Source organism: Balaenoptera acutorostrata, chromosome 10 (assembly GCF_949987535.1).
Source record: "Balaenoptera acutorostrata chromosome 10, mBalAcu1.1, whole genome shotgun sequence".
Taxonomy (NCBI): domain Eukaryota; kingdom Metazoa; phylum Chordata; class Mammalia; order Artiodactyla; family Balaenopteridae; genus Balaenoptera; species Balaenoptera acutorostrata.
Genome location: NC_080073.1, coordinates 66,547,218 through 66,566,692, shown reverse-complemented (window position 1 = coordinate 66,566,692; position 19,475 = coordinate 66,547,218). Strand labels below are relative to the sequence as shown.

The 19,475-nt window shown below is 55.1% G+C and overlaps 1 protein-coding gene across 4 annotated transcripts in view; it reads right to left on the bottom strand.

Annotated features, from left to right (window-relative positions):
• Positions 1-19,475, bottom strand: part of ITPR3 (inositol 1,4,5-trisphosphate receptor type 3) — a 67,171-nt gene that overhangs the window by 17,886 nt on the left and 29,810 nt on the right. For 3 of the 4 annotated variants that reach the window (XM_057554339.1, XM_057554340.1, XM_057554342.1), the window contains 20 exons: positions 19,265-19,407; positions 18,148-18,247; positions 17,895-18,055; positions 17,142-17,283; positions 15,455-15,616; positions 12,903-13,075; positions 12,241-12,360; positions 11,658-11,840; positions 10,482-10,733; positions 10,249-10,393; positions 9,598-9,739; positions 8,736-8,935; positions 6,306-6,435; positions 5,725-5,782; positions 4,323-4,488; positions 3,183-3,347; positions 3,032-3,106; positions 2,520-2,645; positions 1,256-1,378; positions 973-1,173 (listed from right to left, as the gene is read on the bottom strand). In XM_057554339.1, coding sequence (XP_057410322.1) covers positions 973-1,173; positions 1,256-1,378; positions 2,520-2,645; positions 3,032-3,106; positions 3,183-3,347; positions 4,323-4,488; positions 5,725-5,782; positions 6,306-6,435; positions 8,736-8,935; positions 9,598-9,739; positions 10,249-10,393; positions 10,482-10,733; positions 11,658-11,840; positions 12,241-12,360; positions 12,903-13,075; positions 15,455-15,616; positions 17,142-17,283; positions 17,895-18,055; positions 18,148-18,247; positions 19,265-19,407 — 2,967 coding nt within the window. The remainder of the gene's footprint in view (positions 1-972; positions 1,174-1,255; positions 1,379-2,519; positions 2,646-3,031; positions 3,107-3,182; positions 3,348-4,322; positions 4,489-5,724; positions 5,783-6,305; positions 6,436-8,735; positions 8,936-9,597; positions 9,740-10,248; positions 10,394-10,481; positions 10,734-11,657; positions 11,841-12,240; positions 12,361-12,902; positions 13,076-15,454; positions 15,617-17,141; positions 17,284-17,894; positions 18,056-18,147; positions 18,248-19,264; positions 19,408-19,475) is intronic. The other variant, XM_057554341.1, reaches the window with a different exon arrangement.

Below are 19,475 nucleotides of genomic sequence, written 5' to 3'. Positions count from 1 at the left end.
GGGGAGACTGGGACTCTGGGACTCTGACTCCAGCCCTCACCCGACACTCAGGAAAACCCTCCCCTGCTTGAGTTTTTGGGGTTCCCTGGCCCTTGGGGCCCCAGGCTGATGTCTCAGGCCCTCTGCTGTTAGCTAGGACACCGAACCCCAGACTCAGGAAGTCCCCCCTCCTCTAAGGAAAAAAAGCCCACTTGGGCTTGTCTCAGAGGCGCCTCCTCCAGGAAGTCCTTTGTAATCCCACCCTCTCTCTCCACTGTGCTCCCATAGCTGTAGTTTAAACCCTTGAGGAGCATACACTGCATCCCTCTGGTGTCGGCGATTAGGTTAGTCACGGTAATATAATAATAGCAATTAATAATTAACACTGCACAGCACTTCCAGACACGACGTCTCATTGATAAGTCCCTCATTTCACTTGAGTGTTTGCTCCTTTCTCTCCCTGCTCCTCCCCACCCTGTGAGATGCTCCAGAGCAGAGAACATGTCTGTTCCAGATTCAGATTCAGCCCTTCACCCCTTCACTTGTTCACTGAGTACCTACTATGTGCCAGACCCTGGGGCCCTAGCAATGAGCACAAAAGCTGTGATCCCTGTCCCCCCGGGCACACTGCCCTCGGAGCTTTCATTTGACTGATTTCCTCCAGGGCTACATGGTCCTTGGTACATAGCAGGTGCCTCATGATTTGTAGATAGACAACAATAAATGATAAATGAAGAAATGAGTGTTTGAGTTCTCTCAGGCCCGTTATCTGAGTTCTACAAGGCGCCTAATTTCTCCTGGGCCTTGCTTGAGTCCTGTTAGGCCGCAGCCCAAGTTCTGCTAGACCAGCCTCTGTATCCTCAGTTCTCCCCCAAGTCCCCTCCACAGCCCAGCACCCCAGGGCCCCTCTATGACCCACTGTCTGACTCCTCCAAGTCTGGGTCCCGCCTGCCCGCTGCCCGAGTTCCCCAAGCACCCCTCGGCCGCCCTCACCTCGGTCATGATCATGTCCTGGCACTTCTTGACGTACTTGCCCTCGGCCTTGATGACGGTGTGCAGGAAGTCCAGGTACTGCACATGGCGCCCGTGGGTGGCCAGCAGGTGCACGAAGTGCTGCAACACGGGCTCGCCGATCTCGGAGCACAGCTGATAGTTGTTCAGGAAGATGTGCTGCATGGTCTCCGCCTCCAGCAGCTGCAGGCGGGCAGGGCGTCCATCAGAGAGGGGGATCGCGCAGCCCCGCCCTGCCCCGGAGCCCCGCGCCCCGTGCCCTCACCCCTGGCGTGAGGAAGAGGTGCAGGTGCTTGTGCAGCAGGGCCTGGTTGCCGGTGTTCCCAGCACAGAACTTCTGCAGGAACTGGTGTGTGTAGCGCAGGATCTCCATCATCTTGGCATCACCCTGGATGCAGACAGGAGGGGAGAGGGTGCCGGGGCCGCCACAGGGTGAAGGCCAGGCCGGGTCTGGGGCCAGAGCGCAGACAGGTGTGGGGGTGGGTCAGGGCTCAGGATTGGGACCCCAAGGTGGCCAGGTTCAAGGTGGGTCAGGATATGGAAATGTGTGAGAGACTGAGGGTCAGAGGCTGAGATGAGGCCGGAGTCGGGGAGCAAGGCTAACGGGTCAGGGTCAGGTGAACACTGAGGGGGTGTCAGGGTCAAGAGTGGGTTGAAGCTGGAGAAATATCAAGATCAAGATCAGTCAAGGGGAGGGGTCCATGGTTGAGATGAGGCTATGTCTGGAGGTAGGGGCCAGGGTGGGCTTGGGGACAGTCAGGGTGAGGCTAGGGTATAGAATCAAAGTCATGGGCCAAGGAGAGACTGGAGTCAAATTAGGGTAAACATAGGTCAGGGTAAGGAAGTTGAGGGTCAAAGGTTAAAATGATGTTGAGAGTATAAGGATTAGACCAGAGAGGGAAACAGAAGCTGGGGTCAGAGTCAAGAATCAGGGTGAGACTGGAGTCAATTCAAGGTCAAAGTGGATTAGGATGAGGGGTGGAAGGTCAAAGGTCAAGATGACACAAAGGGGCTTCCCTGGTGGCGCAGTGGTTGAGAATCTGCCTGCTAATGCAGGAGACACGGGTTCGAGCCCTGGTCTGGGAAGATCCCACATGCCACGGAGCAACTGGGCCCGTGAGCCACAGCTGCTGAGCCTGCGCGTCTGGAGCCTGTGCCCCGCGGCGGGAGGGGCCGCGATAGTGAAAGGCCCGCGCACCGCGATGAAGAGCGGTCCCCGCACCGCGATGAAGAGTGGCCCCCACTTGCCGCAACTAGAGAAAGCCCTCGCACGAACCGAAGACCCAGCACAGCCAAAAATAAATAAATAAATAAATAAATAAAATTTAAAAAAAAAAAAAAGATGACACAAAGATTGGATTCAGGGGTCAAGGTATGTGGGGCAGGCCAAGGTAAAGGGGCAGGCCAAGGTAAAAGTTCAGGGAGAGGCCGGGTTAGGTCAGCATCAGGGGTTAGTGTGTGGCTTGGGTTGGGTCAGGGTTCAGGGTGAAGCTGCCCTGGGAAGTCAGAGGTCAGAAGTCGGGTGTCACCTTGTCATAGGGGATCTGCAGCAGGTCCAGCATGACCTTGTGGGCATCCATGTTCTTGAGCAGCCGCTGCTGTTTCTTCCTCATCTGCTCCCCGACGCCACACATCTTGTTCAGCCGCTCCAGGATCTGGGGGAGGGGAGGATGAGCCCAGGACCCCTTCCCACTTCCTCAAGCTTCCCTTCTGCCCGACCCACCCCTCAGCCGACCACAGCCAAGCCCCAGCTCACACCAGGGACAGGAAGAGGGAAGGAGGCCACGGCCGCTGAATCAGATCCCTGCAGCAAGGCAGGAAAGAACTAAAAGCCCGATTCCACCCATCAAAGCCAACAGAACAACATGACTGTGAAATGGAATTTCATTAAGTTCCTTCAGCTTTAAAATAATTCCATCTGGACCTTGGCAGAGTCGTTTTCAACACTCAAGGAAAGCTGGAGGATATCTTCCAAGGCGGCGGGGAGTGGAGGCGGCAGAGGCCGGCCCACAGACCCACGCCCGAGGACCTGGCCACTCACGCCCTTGACGATCTGGTAGTTCTCACTGCTCTTCTCCCCAGGCGGGTGCAGAAAGCCCTCCTCGTCCGTGGGCCGCTGGGGGCACAGGGAGCGGGGTCAGCCAGGCCCAGCCCTCGCGGGGGCCCTGCCCCCACTCCCACACCCCACGCACCTCCTTCTTGTCTTTGGCGGCGCCTGCCTCCACCTCCTCGCCCTTGCTGCTGCCCTTCTTGTCCACCCACAGCTCCGACTTCTCCACCATGGTCCGCAGCCGGTCCAGCTCCGATTTGATCACCTTGTAGTTCTCCACGTCCTGGGCTGAGATCAGCAGCTGCACCTGAAGGTCAAGGACAGGCGTGCCTGGTGAGAGAGCACCCCCAGGTCCACTGCCTCATAGAGACTCCTGGCGCTGCACTATCCCGGCCTCTGTGCTCCTGGCATCTCCGCTCTACAACTGCTCCTCTCCACTGAGCCAGATCCTACTCAGTTTATGGCTCTGTTCTAAGTCCACTGCTTCCAGGAAGCCTTCCCTGATGGCCACAGACTTCCCTGCACCCCCGGTCATGAGCTGCGTCATCATCTGGCTTCAGTTATTCACTGACTCGTGTCACGTGCTGCTGTGGCCTGTTAGTTGTTCACGCAAAACCTGAACAGGGCAGGGCCAAGGCATACTGACATCACTGAATGCTGGGAACTGAACCCTGACTCCGATCCCACCTTACCCGCTCTGGGTCAGTGGGTAAGGGAAGAAAGCTAAAGCCCCCTGGGCCTCAATTTCTCCCACCTGTAAAACAGGAATGAGAGTAGAAACCACGCTGTCGGGGCTGCTTGGAGAATTCCATGAATGCAAGCCCAGTGCTCAGTGCCTGATACACGGCGCTCACTCATTAAATACCACTCCCCTCTCACAGGGAGCGGTCAAGACCACACGACATCACAAAGCCAGTCCCCTTGGTGAAGGCTGAATGCGCGCTAGGCATGATTCAAAGCACTTATTAGCAAAGGTGCACGTGATAGAGTGTGCAATCTGTAAAGTGCTGTCCACCTCCTAAGACATGACAGGCCTGGAGCCAGGCTGAGAGGAGACTGAGGTGGCCAAGACGTAGCTCCCCCTTTAAGGAGCTCGGCAAAGCCAAACACCCGAGGGAGGCATCTCGAGCTGCCCCCGGGCTGTGAGCTGCTCCGTCCTTGCATCCCCCCCTAGCGTCCAGTCTGTGGCCCGCCTGCTCGGTGCCCGCTGGCTCCCGAGAAGCCGCCTCAGGGGTTCCTCCTGCTCCCCAAGGGCCGGGCGCTCTGGCAGGGGAGCCAGCACCTGCTCGAAGGTGTGCATGGCCTCCTGGCGCTGGCTGAAGTGCTTGAAGAGCAGCTGCAGGGCCCCGGAGACCAGGGGCGCGTAGTCGTGCATGGTGAGGTGGATGAGCACGCGCAGGAGCATGCGGCCACCCTCGTCGTCCACCTCCAGCATGCTGCTCGTCCTCCTGTCGGGGGGGGGGGGCGGGGAGGAGGGTGATGGGGGGCATGGTCGGCGCCTTCCTGGGGCCCAGGGGACAAGCAGGCTCCCCGCCACCCATTAGGTAGCTGTGGTGCCCCATGTCACGCTGGCTAAAAATATTGATGTTTCCTCCTCACTTTGCAAACAGCTGCCACCCTGAGCACCCCAGGGATCCCTGTGTCCCCTGAGGTCCCACACAACACCCCTCGATTAAGCAGCTGAGGCAGGGACTCTTCACAGGGGACCCACAGACACCCCCAAGGGATTCGTGGCTAGAGGCTGGGGCTGTAAACAGAGGTGGGGGGAAACCTCCATCTTTCTTTTCACCAACCTCTCACCAAAACGTAGCGTTTCCTTCAGTGAGAAAAAATTAGCGGTATCTGTGACTTTGTCACCAATAAAAAATCACAGATGTTTTCCCATCACCTAAGAGTTGCTATAGAAATTGCAAAATATCGTTTACAGTCATCACGACTTCAGAGTAATGGTACTGATTATACCCCAGGCACAGATCGTTATTTAATGTGCTAATAGAGAGGCACACATATATAACTGTCACTTCAAATTTGTTTTCTCCAGTATTTTGATAACTGCATCTCAATGCCATTGGTTTCCTTTGTAATTTTGTGTGCACTATTTTATGAATTTAAAAACGCCATTCTGGGAATTCCCTGGTAGTCCAGTGGTTAGGACTCGGCACTTTCACTGCCGTGGGCCCGGATTCAATCCCTGGTCGGAAAATTAGGATCCCGCACGGCGCAGCCAAAAATAAAAAAAAATAAAAAATGAAAACGCCATTCTGAGAAGGGAGCCAAAGCCTTCACCAGATGCCAAAGGAATGGCACAGAAATAGTTAAGATCCCCCAGCTCCTGGGGTGACCCTCCCCACCCTGCTCCAGCCCTTTGAAGAGCAGGCTGCCCTCCCCGCTATGGGACACGGGGACATCCCTCCAGCTGCCTGCCCAAGTTCTGACACACAAAGGCACAACTGCCCTGAGGGGAGGCAGGGTGATGACTAGGATGACAGTGGGGCCCAAGTGGTCCCGATATCACTGGGCTTGGGCAGGCAAGGGAGGGTCAGAGCGCAAAGCCAGGGCACCCCCGCCCCAGAGCCTGGTAAGGGTCTGCAGGAGGATTAACCGAGGGGGGAGGGGTCTCAAGCCTGTGTTGGCATCACCCACCCAACCCCATCCACAACCCCCAGCCTCAACCCTGGCCTCACCCCACTCCAAACATGGCCTCCGCCTGCTCCCCGATGCGGTCCAGGTTCATGTTGGCGGCTGTGGGGAGCAAGAGGGGGCAGATGAAGGCAAGTGGCTGGTCCATGTACAGGAAAGATGGGGAGCACTGGGGAGAGGGAGCAGGGAGACACTCAAACCACCCTCTTCCCCACACTGGCTGGTTGGCAGCCCCTCTGCCTGCCTCTTCTGGCGGCAGAGGTGGAACCAACCGGGGCAGGGACCAGAGCAGCCACCCTGCCCTGCCGGGGCGAGCAGAGTTCTGGGCTGGGGGTGCTGGTCTGGCTCAGCCTCTGATCAACTGTGGCCTTGGGCAAGTCCCTGCCCCCCTATGGGCCTCAGTTTCCCCATTTAGGAAATGGAGGGGATGACCCCTGCCCCGTGCCCTCATTGGGGCAATTAAATGAGACAATGGAGAGGAAAGGCCCTTGCAGATTGGGAAACGGGGGCAGGGCTGGGGAGCTGGCCCGAAGTGACCCCAGGCCGCAGCCCACTGCTGTGTACCCCTGGGCGAGTCACACAGCCTCGGCATGAAGTCAGGGTGAAGGGCGGGGTGGGGGCTCACTGGTGGAGTCGAAGGCCGGGGCTGTGCCATCAGCCCCGTTGTCCTGCATGGGAAACACCTCCACAAACTCCTTCTTGAAGACGGACAGCAGGTATGAGATGCGGTAATCCAGGCGGACGTTGAGGATGAACTGGAGAAGGAGGAGAGGATGGGGTGAGGACCGGTCTGAGGTCAGGAGGCCAGTCTCGCTCTAGGAAGAGTGAGGGGCCACCCCGAATGAGTTCCAGCACTCAGGAGGCTCAGCATGGATGCTCAGGACCCTATGGGACAACACAACCAACAACCTCAAGACTCCTCTCCCCAGGGAAGGCACGCTGGTGCAGCCACCGTGGAAAACAGTACAGAGGTTCCTCAGAAAACTAAAAATAGAGCTGCCATATGATCCAGCAATCCCACTCCTGGCATATTATCTGGACAAAAATACAATTCAAAAAGATACATGTAGGGCTTCCCTGGTGGCGCAGTGGTTGAGAGTCTGCCTGCCAATGCAGGGCACACGGGTTCGAGCCCTGGTCTGGGAAGATCCCACATGCCGCGGAGCAACTAGGCCCGTGAGCCACAACTACTGAGCCTGCGCGTCTGGAGCCTGTGCTCGGCAACGAGAGGCCGCGATAGTGAGAGGCCCGCGCACCGCGATGAAGAGTGGCCCCCGCTTGCCACAACTGGAGAAAGCCCTCGCACAGAAACGAAGATCCAACACAGCCATACATACATACATAAAAAGAATGTAAGCAGACAAGAATAGCATTAAAAAAATAAAAATTAAAAATTAAAAAAAAAAAAAAACTTTAAAAAAAAAAAAAAAAAAGATACATGTACCCCTATGTTCATAGCAGTACTATTCACAACAGCCAAGACACGGAAACAACCTAAATGGCCATTGACAGAGGAATGGATAATGAAGATGTGGTACGTATACACAATGGAATATAAGTCAGCCATTAAAAAGAACGAAATAATGCCATTTGCAGCAACATGGATGGACCTGGAGATTATCATACTAAGTGAAGTAAGTCAAACAGAGAAAGACAAATACCATACAATATTACTTATATGTGGAATCTAAAATACAACACAAATGAACCTACCTATGAAACAGAAGCACACTCACAGACATAGAAAACAGACTTGTGGTTGCCAAGGGAAAGGGGGGTGTGTGGGAGGGAAGGATTGGGAGTTTGGGATGAGCAGACATAAGCTATTATACACAGGATGGATAAACAACAAGGTCCTACTGTTTAGCACAGGGAACTATATTCAATACCCTGTGAAAAACCATAATAGAAAAGAATATTTAAAAAGAATGTGTATATATGTATAACTGAATCACCTGCTGTACAGCAGGAATCTAACACAATGTTGTAAACCAACTATACTTCAATAGAAATAAATAAATAAATAAAGACTCCTCTTCCCAGGGAGGTCCAGGGCGCCCTCTCCCCAGCTCCTGCCTCAGTGATGGTGGATGGTACCTCCTCTCAGAATGAGGCAGAGACCCCCCTCGCAGCCCACTCAGTCCCTCTTTCCCAGGCTGGACGCTGACAGGGATGGAAAGGCAGCTCCCCAGGTCCAAAGGCCGACTCTTGTCCTCCTATCCCACTCTGCCAAACAGACTCTGGGGTTCCTGGGAGTAGGAGGGAACCAAGGACTATGGGGGAGCAGGAGAGGTCACGGCGGGGTCGGGGATGAGGACACAGGGTTTGCAGACACCCTTGACTGGCCTCTATCCTCTGTCCTCATGGGGCACAGAGCCTCTGGCCACACCCAGGACTCAGATCTGGAAGCCCCCAGCCCCCAGAATGAGTTAGAAGTCCCCTCTTCTGACTCCCCTAAACAGACCCTGCCCAGACTGGGTCCCCAGGGACATCACTGCATTACCCTTCCCATCCTCTGGTGGAAGCACAGCAAAAGCAAGGGTCCTTATCCCTTCTCAGGACCCTATAAAGCCCCTTCCCCAAGTGCTGCTGAGGAGTCTCAGACCCAGAAGACACCCAGAAGAAGGATGACTGTGTCCACCCCACCAGGAAACAAGCTCTCAAATCTCTAGCTCTGCTTCAAAATCTGTGTGACTGCAGAAAAGTCCCCTTCCCCCTTTCCCTCCCCTCGTCTGTACAATGAGGAGACAGCACACACCAGAACCACTAGGAGGGCTTGTTACTGCACAGACAACAGGCCCCACCTCCAGTGTCTCTGATCCATAAGTCCCAGGCGGGGCCCAAGAACCTGCATGTCTAAGTTCCCAGGTGAGGCTGACGCTGCTGGTCGGAGGACCACACTTTGAGACCCACTGGGCTAGACGGCTCATTGTGGAGCCTCCCAGCACTAGATACTATGATCTGAGGGGGGTTCACCTCACCAACCTCCCCATACCTGCCCCCCGTTCTCCTGCCCTGTTCCTAACACCTCCCGCCACGCTCCTGGCCCAGCCACCTGCAAGATTTCCAGGATCTTCAGTTTGGTCTCCATCACCACAATGTCCTCATTCTCCTCAAACTTGCTTCTGTCCAGCGGCTCAGGGGCACCGGCGCCGGCAGGCAGGCTGGGGGTGCCAAAGACAGACTGCTTGCGGTTCAGCACCATGGTGGACATCATGTGCCCCACTCCCTGGATGGACCGCCGCACGTTCTTGCCTGCAGAGCCGGGAGCAGGAGGGGGTCACAGAGGACACACAGCAGGGGCACCTGGTCTGACTCTGTCTCTCTCAGCTGCAGGGCAAAGCCACCCTAAGGAAGGGGCAGGGCTAACCCAGGAAGACTTCCTGGGGGAGGTGAGCTTTCAGCCAAAGCTGGCATAAGAAGGGAGAGCCAGGACAAAGGTGAACTGTGTGGGGAGATCAGTGAGAATTCTCATGTGGGAAATCACGAGAGCTGCTACAGAGCACGGGGGACTCAGGGGACACTGTGTGGAGAGCACTAAAGGCCAGGGGTCAGCCTTCGTGCACTTTTTGTTTGGATGAGTTTATGCCACCAGGGGGTGTCCCTGATGGCTGGGCTGCTTCCTCTTGATAGCAGTGTGTGTCCCCCCCATCTGACTGGGAGCTCCCCCGCAGGGCCTCATTATCTCCCTCAAGACCAGGCTATGTAGGAAGGCAACTCGCCCAGACCCCAGCGTCTCCACAGTGCCTGGGCAGGGGGCTTCTCTGGTCCAGCTGAGGCTGGAGGAGACTGGGGCCTAAGACACTCACTGGCAGAAGAGCCAGGAGGCAGGATGCACAGGAGGGTCGATGGGAGAGGTAAGAGGAGACAGAAATGCTAGGGTGGGTAGCGGATGGCCCGGCGGAGCAAAGCCTCACCGCCTGGGTCCTCATAGACTTGCAGCATGGCCGGGGGGGCCTGCACGCAGTCGATGATGCCCAGCAGAGTGCGTGTGAGCCGCAGCAGCTCGCTGAAGCTGTAGAAGCCAAAGTAGATGAGGTTGTGCGCCAGGCTGACCACCTGTGGAGAGGGGGTGGGGCCGAGGTGAGTGTGGGCAGGGCCAAAGCATGGTGGGTGGGGCCTCGTGAGGGCGTGGTCTTGTGGGGGTGGGGCCAGCCCAGGGAGTATAATGAGGGACAGATTCCTCTGGAAAGGCTCTAGGATGTCAGGGCCGCATGGACACGGAACCAAGGGTCCCAGACAAGAGCAACCTGACCCCAGAGGGTTACCAAGGAAGAGGCCTGCAGAGGAGGCTACTGTGGGGAGGACAGGGCAGAAATGCAAGAAGTGGCGGGTGGCTCCTGCCAGGGGCCCGTGACCCAGCCCTGGGCTGATGTGGTGAGTGGACGAGGGGGAGGCAGCCCTCTCCGGGGCGTCAGGAGAGAAGCCTCCCTCCCAGCAGTCTATGAGGTCTCCCTGCAGTGAAGGGGGCACTGAGGGAAGTGAGGTCGTATATCCCACACCCTACCCTGGGGAGTGACCAAGACCCAGGAGGGAGCAAGCCAGCACACTGCTGAGCCCCAGCCCACCTCGAAGGTGAGCTTGTTCTTCTCCTCATTGGCAAAGGGCACGGCCTCGCTGACCACGTTGTTGAGGTAGTCCTCCACGAACTCCATGGTGCTAGCAAACTTGTTCTTCTTGTCATCTCGGGAGGCGTTGAGGTTGGAATCATAGCTGGTGGTGGAGGCGGCGAGGCATGAGGGTCCCCCGAGATCCTCCCCCTTCCAGCTGAACCCTGCCCACCCTCCTCCACCCAGCTCACTCCTTGATGGTGATAGCCGTGGGGATCTCAGTCCAGAGGCGGGCGAACTTGACGGGCGTGACCAGTTCCTGGGGGTCACGGTCCACGTGCACATGCAGCATCAGGTGGCAGAAGGAGGCACGCAGGTCAAAGGGCAGCATCTCATCCGCCATGCACAGGAAGATCAGGTCGACGCCCAGCTGCTGAGAGATCTCATCGATGGCCAGGTACTGCCGGTCCAGGCACATGCGGGCAAAGAGCTTCAGCTGGTACCTGCGGGGCAGGGAGGATGGTGAGGACATGGCAGGTGGGCTCGCAAGGGCTGCTGGCACAGGCCTGGGCCTGCTGAGGACTTGAGAAAGTGGCAAAGGGACTTAGGTTAAACCACGCACGAGCCACCATAACAGGACACAATTCTGAGCAAGACAAGTGGATGGAAACACAGTCTGGGATTGAGTAAGAGCAAATCTCCCCTCCTTGCTAAGGAGGAAGGTGCTTCTGGCTCAGCCAGGACAGGTCTTCATAGGAAGAGGGATGGCATAGAGAAAGGCTGGGAGGGAGAAGGGAGGAGAGTTCGGTAAGAGGAACACTGCTCGGGCAGGGGGTTGAGGGCAAGACTGGGAGACAGAGGAGGGGAGGGTGCAAGACCAGGGTGGAAGAGCTACAGAAATGAAGGCTGTAGGAAGCTTTGTTCTGCACCGAGTCATGCCCTCTGCCTCCTCCTCGGAGCCCTGCATTACCTACCCCAGGCTCCTTGGCCAGGCAGCCTGGGTTTGGATCATGGCTCCCTGCTTACAGCTGTGTCACCTTAGGCAAGTTCTTTTACCTCTCTGTGCCTGTCTCCCCAACTTTATAATGCGAGTAATGATAGTCTCTACTTCACAGGGTTGTCATGAGGCTGAAATGAGTGATTGGGTGAAAGTGTTTTGACCAGTGCCCAGGAGACAGTGAGCCTTTGATGAGTGTTATCAAGTGTTCTTCTTTTTTAAATATGTATGTATGGAGACAGGTGTGGGTTTCTTTCAGGCCTCGTCACTGTGCTGAGCCTGGCCTCAGGCCACCCAGTGCTCCTCGGGCTGCCCAGTCACCCGTCACTTAGCCTCCCAGGTGAAGGCGGAGGCAGGAGTCCCCTCGAAGCTGCTGGGGCTCGTCCTGGGGCAGGGCCTGGTGAGGCCCCCTGGGAGGACCACGAGGCACCTGTAGTAGCTGAGCACGTTCTCATCGTGGGCGTTGCCGGCCCGGGCCTCCTGGGCCAGCTGCCTGATGCTCTTCTCGTGGTGCTCATTGTTCTTGTCGGTCCACATGAGCCACACTTCCTCCTCTGAGTACTCGATGCTCAGGTACTCGAGGGACTGCGCCATCTCCTTCACGGGCCGAAGCCTGCAGACCGACGGAACCCATCACAGGGAGCAGGGCCCAGAGCCCTCCCCGAGCACCCCCGGCCACACAGACCTCCCCTCCCAGAGCTGGGCTGAGGGCCAGTCAGGCTCCCAGGCTGCCTCCCCTGTGGGACCCACCTCCAGCTTGCGACCCCAGACGGACCATGAGCTTCTGGAAGGCAGGGGCCTCGGCTCACTCTCCTCTGTGCCCCCATCCCCTCCCCCACACAGTGCCGGGCACTGAGCTGGCCACACAGCAGGTACTGGGTATCTGCAGAGAGCCTGCAGGCTCTAGCCTGAACCCAGACAGGGCCCCAGCTCTAAGGCAGCGGGGGGGCCGGGCAGGGTGGAGCCCCGGGGGGGACGTGAGCTGCGGGTAGGAGACAGTGCAGCCGGCTCACTCGGTCTGGATGAGAATGTCACTGTTCTTGGGGTCCAGCACACACTTGCAGATGAGCTCCTGGGTGACGGGGATGGCGATGTGGTTGGACACACACAGGTCAGAGAGGTAGTCCAGGAACCTGGAGTGGTGACAGCAGGGGTGGGGGTGAGGGACTCAGGGGTGGCCCCCCAGTAGGGACAAAGCCCACCCTCCCCTTCCCCAGCTGGCAGCACCAGCTCCCCGGCACTTGGAGTTTGCTGCTCCTGCTTCCTTCTCAAAGCCTGTAGACAGGGATATGGATTCCCGGCTCCCTGGGGAGGGATGACCCACAGTCATCACCCTGGGGCTAGATGGGAGTCCAGGGGGTCAGAGAAAAGGAGACACAAGGCAGGAGTGATATTCAAAATATTTAACTGGTCCAATGCAGGCACTGACTTGGCCGCTGGAGAAGGGTCTGGGGGCCTGCTGCTCTACCAGGAGTCAATCCCCTTGTTGCTAGGTTGGGCCAAATATGGGAGGAGACCTAGGGAGGGGCTGGGGGGGCCAGGGCCTCAGAGAGGTGGCAGTTTATCAACAAGTGCAGAAGGATTTCAATATTTAACAGCCAGCACCAGCAGCTTTCTTCCCCAGGCAGCAGTGAGAGGGGGGAGGGGTGTGGTATGGCAGGGGAGGGGGGCCCACCTGGGCTCCCGGTTCTTCCGCACCAGGCTGACGAAGGTCTCCACCTCCGTCTTGGTGATGTGCTTCTCCAGGAGCTTGCGGTTGTTGTGCAGCAGGGCCGTGATGGTGTCTTCGGCCAGGATGTCGTAGCCAATCTGGGACTGCATCATCCCGAACTGCTTGGCGATGTGCTCCTGGGGGGGTGGACAGGCTGGGGGTCACAGGGAGCCCAGCTCTGCTCCAGAACACTGCTCCCAGGGCCCCAGACAAGGACCCAACACTAGCAGGGGACCCCGACCCTAGGAAGCTAAGGGGTCCAGGAGAGGATGCCAGCTCCGGGCAGAGGGTAGTTTTATGTAATATAGTTATTTAGCTCACCATCCATCTCCCTACCAGAGTGAAACCCCCACGAGGGAGGGACCGTGTCTGTTTGGCAGGGCCAGCTACATGATTGGTGGGGCCCGGTGAAAATCAAATAGCAGGACTCTTCCCAGAAACAAGCCCACACACCTACAGTCAATTACTCTTTGACAAAGGAGGCAAGAATGTACAATGGGAAAAAGAAGTCTCTTCAGCAAGTGGTGCTGGGAAAGTTGGACAGTGCATGTAAATCAATGAAGTTAGAACACACCCTCTCACCATACACAAAAATAAACTCAAAATGGCTTAAAGACTTAAATATAAGATATGACACCATAAAACTCCTGGAAGAGATCATAGGCAAAACATTCTCTGACATAAATCGTACCAATGTTTTCTTAGGTCAGTCTCCCAAGGCAAAAGGAATAAAAACAAAAATAAACAAATGGGACCTAATCAAACTTAAAGCTTTTGCACAGCAAAGGAAACCATAAACAAAATGAAAAGACAACCTACAGAATGGGAGAAAATATTTGCAAATGATGCGACCGACAAGGGCTTAATTTCCAAAATACACAAATAGCTCATACAACTCAACAACAAAAAAACCAACAACCCAATCAAAAAATGGGCAGAACACCTAAATAGACATTTCTCCCAAGAAGAAATACAGATGGCCAATAGGCACATGAAAAGATGCTCAACATCACTAATTATTAGAGAAATGCAAATCAAAACTACAATGAGGTACCACCTCACACCAGTCAGAATGGCCATCATTAAAAAGTCTACAAATAACAAATGCTGGAGAGGGTGTGGAGAAAAGGGAACGCTCCTACACTGTTGGTGGGAATGTAAGTTGGTGCAGCCACTATGGAGAACAGTATGGAGGTTCCTCAGAAAACTAAAAATAGAATTACCATATGATCCAGCAATCCCACTCCTAGGCATATATCCAGACAAAACTATAATTCAAAAAGATATGTTCACCCCTATGTTCACAGCAGCACTATTTACAATAGCCAAGACATGGAAACAACCTAAATGTCCATCAACAGATGAATGCATAAAGAAGATGTGGTATATATATGCAATGGAATACTACTCAGCCATAAAAAAGAACGAAATAATGCCATTTGCAGCAACATGGGTGCAACTAGAGATTATCATACTAAGTAAGTCAGAAAGAAAGACAAATACCGTATGATATCACTTATATGTGGAATCTAAAATATGACACAAATGAACTTATCCATGAAACAGAAACAGACTCATGGACATAGAGAACAGACTGGTGGTTGCCAAGGGGGAGGGGGTTGGGGAGGGACAGAGTGGGAGGTTGGGGTTAGCAGATGTAAGCTTTTATATATAGAATGCATAAACAACAAGGTCCTACTGTACAGCACAGAGAACTATATTCAATATCCTATGATAGGACTGCCCTGGTGGAAGAGTGGTTAAGAACCCGCCTGCCAATGCAGGGGACACGGGTTCGAGCCCTGGTCTGGGAAGATCCCACATGCCGTGGAGCAACAAAGCCCGCATGCCACAACTACTGAAGACCGCATGCCACAACTACTGAAGCCCACGTGCCTAGAACCTGTGCTCTACAACAAGAGAAGCCACCTTGATGAGAAGCCTGCGCACTGCAACGAAGAGTAGCCCCCGCTCACCGCAACTAGAGAAAGTCTGCGCGCAGCAACGAAGACCTAATGCAGCCAAAAATAAATAAATAAATAAATTTATTAAAAAAAAAAAATCCTATGATAAACCATAATGGAAAAGACTATTAAAGAAAGAATGTATATATATGTATAACTGAATCACTTTGCTGTACAGTAGAAATTCATACAACATTGTAAATCAACTGTATTTCAATAAATAAATAAACTAGAGGTAATATTTAAAAAAAAAAAAAAAGAAATAGCAGGACCCTTGTTCAAAAATTAAGAATTTCAAGACAGCCACAGTGGAGCGTTAAACCCAGCACGAGGCCCCTCTAAGGATGGAGCCAGGTTGTGCGCTGTGAGGACAGCCCTACTATCTGGTTTGGTTCCCTGCAGCATCCTCATCCTTGGGGCCTGAGACGGCGCTTGGCACACCACAGGTGCGCCTTGGTGAACATGTGCTGAGTGAATGAGAGCAGGAGTGAGGGAGGGAGCGAGCCGGCCAGCAGGTGAAGGGGCAGCAGTCCAGGGCGGCGGGCAGCCCACCTGGTTCTTGCGGTAGTCCTCCTGGGAGTGGCGCAGCACGCGGTAGCACAGGCGAAACATGTGCTGGTAGGGGGCGTTCTTCTGGTCCGACAGCTCCTCCAGCCGCACCAGGGGGCCCTCACCCCCCTTGTCACGGAACGGGGTCTTCAGAATGCCAAAGATCTAGGGAAGCAGGGAGAGTCAGGAGGGATCCCCACATCTGCCCGCACCCCTAATTGTCCCAGGAATCCGAAGCCCCAAACTGACCCTGCCTGGAAGCCACCCTGACATTAACCCTGAGCTGATTCTAAGCTAGACCATGACCCCCGCCCACCCCTTACTCACTCCCCTCTCCTGGCTGGAATCCCAACGCTGGCCTCAGCCCGTCCCTCCCCAATGTGAATTCTAATCCCAACTCAGATCTTGGGCCTGGCTCAGCCTCTGGGGGAAGAGCTGAGGGTCACTGCAGCTCAGGGGTCTGAGGCTAAGAGAAAAGGCAGGCCAGGCCCGTGTGGCCAGAGCTTAAGAGACCAGACACAGGCCTGACTTGTCCAAAAGGATGGATGTGGGGATGTAGGGTTACATAAAGCCAGGCTGGCAAAGTGGTAACAAGTGAATTCAGGCAGTGTTCATTGTACTATTCTTTCAATACTTTCTCAACGTTTGAAAATTTTCATAATAAAAATTAAGAAAAAAAATTTTTTTAAAAAGCACAAGTTTGGGCTTCCCTGGTGGCGCAGTGGTTAAGAATCTGCCCACCAATGCAGGGGACATGGGTTCGAGCCCTGGTCTGGAAAGATCCCACGTGCCGCGGAGCAGCTAAGCCCGTGCACCACAAACGCCAAGCCTGCGTTCTAGAGCCTGGGAGCCACAACTACTGAGCCTGCGTGCCACAACTACTGAAGCCCATGTGCCTAGAGCCCATGCTCCACAGCAAGGGAAGCCACTGCAATGAGAAGCCCGCTTACTGCAGCAAAGAGTAGCCCCCACTCGCCGCAACTAGACAAAGCCCATGCGTAGCAACAAAGACCCAACACAGCCAAAGATAAATAAATAAAATAAATAAATTTATTAAAAAAAAAAAAAAAAGCTCAAGTTCTCAGCCTGATATCTGAGTGCAAATCCTGGCCCTGTTTTTTCCTAGCTGTGGATTCTCGGTCAAGTTACTCGAACGTCTGCGTGCCTCAGTTTCCTCATGGGTAAAATGGGGATAATGATTAATAAATAAGCTCTCCCCAGGTTGGGAGGATCAAATGAGTCGATTCATGTAACGCACTTAGGGCAGTGCCTGGTACATGGTAAGAGCGCAATAAATATTGCGGGTGTTGTTTTTTTTTTAAAGAGGTGATAAGATCAACCATACCTCCATTTTTAAAAAATAATAATAATTTTTTTTTAATTTTTAAAAAGAATTGATGAGAAACATCAGGGAGACTGCAGCTCAGCTGGAGATGGGAAAAGGCAAGCTCACGTTCACAAGACGTCCTGTTCCCAAAATTTAAAAAAAAAAAGCAGGAGTGGACTTTCCTGGCAGTCCAGCGGTTGGGACTCTGTGCTTCCAGTGTGGGGGGCACAGGTTCAATCCCTGGTCAGGGAACTAAGATCCCACATGCCGCGCGGCCAAAAAAAAAAAAAAAAAGGTGTCCTGTTCCCTGGTCACTGGCCTTTCCCCGAGGCCCGCCCACCCCCCATGCATGTGCATGGCCACCTGTTTGAGGATGTTCTGCTCTCTCATCAGCTTCTGCCGCTCCCGGTTGGGCTTGGTAACCATGACGTCCAGCACGTTCTGCCCATTGTTGGGGACGTCGCTGACGAAGAACACCAGGTCCTCCAGCAGCTGAATAACAAATCTTCACGAAGGGACGCCAGGGGTGACGAGTGTGAGGTGCCGACCCTGGGCACCTCCCAGGACCCCCATCACATGCCCCCTGGGGCAACCAGCCCTTCCGCACATGCCGGCCCTGCTGTCACAGCACAGAGCCCATCATCTGCCTTCCATTTCTCTCCCAGCTTCACCCCGAACTGCTTTCCAAACACACCCCTCACCCCACCCACCCTGGATCCAAAGTGCCCTCTAGACAAAGAATCTCAGGATACTCCAATCTGGAAAGAACCAATAGGGCACAGGCAGGGTGTTTGATGTGAAGGGCTCTTCATTTCCATCCACCACTTCCTAGCTGTGTGACCTTGGGCAAGTCTCTTAACCTCTCTGAGCCTCAATCCCACCATCAGTAAAACAGGGGTAATGATGGCTCCATCACAAGGCTAGTTCTTGGAGTATGTGAGCAGTGAGGCTGGGGCCCAAGGTCAGCCAGGGCCCCGCAAGGACCAGTCCCCACCTCTGTCACCCTGCCCCACCCAGCCTATCCAGATTCTGCTTGTGACTCCTTTGTTTGTGAAACACAGGCCCCAGGAGGACAAGGGCTCTCAGGAAACCTCCGCAACCCTGCCTGAGGCCCACCTGCGGTCATTCTGGCTGATGAAGCCCTCGTTGAGTTTCTCCACGGCGCTGGCCAGCATGGAGCTGGCGTCGTTGGCAAAGTCCAGGTCTCGGATCTCGGACACAGGAACCGACACGATGGCGAAGGCCTCCTTGTCCTCCTTGGTGGGGCACGTGCCCAGCTGCAGGGACAGAGGTCAGCAGGGCACTCAGGGACCAGCCTGGGCCCCAGCCCAGCCCCCAGCCCAGCCCCCTAGCCCCGATGGGCCCACACCATGAGCCGGATGGGCCGCTCCTCTTCGACATCAATGGGCACGTTGGTGCTCTGGATCCACGTGTTGGTGCAGAGGTGCCGCAGCCGGACATACGAGTTCCTGCAGGCAGGGGGGCGGACAGAGCAGGGGGAGTGCGCCACGGAGCGCGACCCGGCAGTCTGCCGCTCTAACCCCTGGCGGCTTCCCATCTTCCACCTGCCTCCACACCCAGCAGCCGTGGGACAGGGGCACGGGTCCCCTCCAGGTGAGGAGCCTGAGCCAGAGAAGAGAGACCAGCAACACGGCCCCCAGGCCCTGTACTAACTGCTGCGCTTTCCCAGGCCCACATGCCTTGCCCGCTCTCCCCAGAACCAAGCTCTGAAAGCCCAGGCTTAATTACAAGCTCAGGACCCAAATTCATTGGGACAAATGAGGCTATTTAAACTATCCCATTTACTGTCAACATTCATGCGTTTCATGGCGGAAATACTCGTCTGTGATTATGAAATACAATTAACATTCAGAAATGAGAACTCATCTGAATCTCCAAATATATCTGGCCCTGAGTTTCCGATAAGGGATCGTGGGCCTACAGTGACTCAATTAATTCTCCCATCAGCCCTGCTGACGGGCAACTTGATAGTCTCACTTCACAGGTGAGGAAGTTGGGGCAAAGTGACAGAGTCAGCTGCCTGAGATCAGCCAGCCAGTCAATGCTAAAGCCTGCTTGACACCCAGGAAGTTTCTTGATGTTACATTTTAGAATCTTGGGGTTGGGGGGGTGTTTAAAAGTCAGGAAGTCCAGCCGTCACACCCAATGCACCCTGGACAAGCTGTCATGCAGCCTGTGCCTGAGCCCCAGGCCGACTGGCTTTAAAGAACACTGGAGCAAAGGCATTTTGATAAAGAACTAGCACAAGGCGGCACCCAGGGTGCAGGGCCCAGGGCCAGGAACATGGCAAGCATTCAGTGGTGGTGAGCTGCCTACAGGCCTCAGAGCTGCATCCCCAGAGGGGCAATTCATGGCAGGTCCTGAGGCCAAAGGACCTCAGGAGGACAGAGGAGTGGGGGGCGCAGGGAGTCCAGGTGCCAGCCTGGGCACCCCCGCCGGCGCCCAGGCACACGGCGCCTACCTACCGGGGCACAAAGGAGTCGGTTTTCTGCAGCGTGGTGGGATCCAGCTCGAAAAGGGAAGCAATGTCGTTGCCATGGGGCACAGCAACCAGGCGGTATTTGATCTTCTCCCCAGCGTTCCGGCGACCTGCGCGGCCCTGGGCACCCTGTGGTGAGGACCCCAACTCAGGCAGGAGCCCCTCCCTCCTCTCAGGCCCCCTGAAACCAGCCAGGA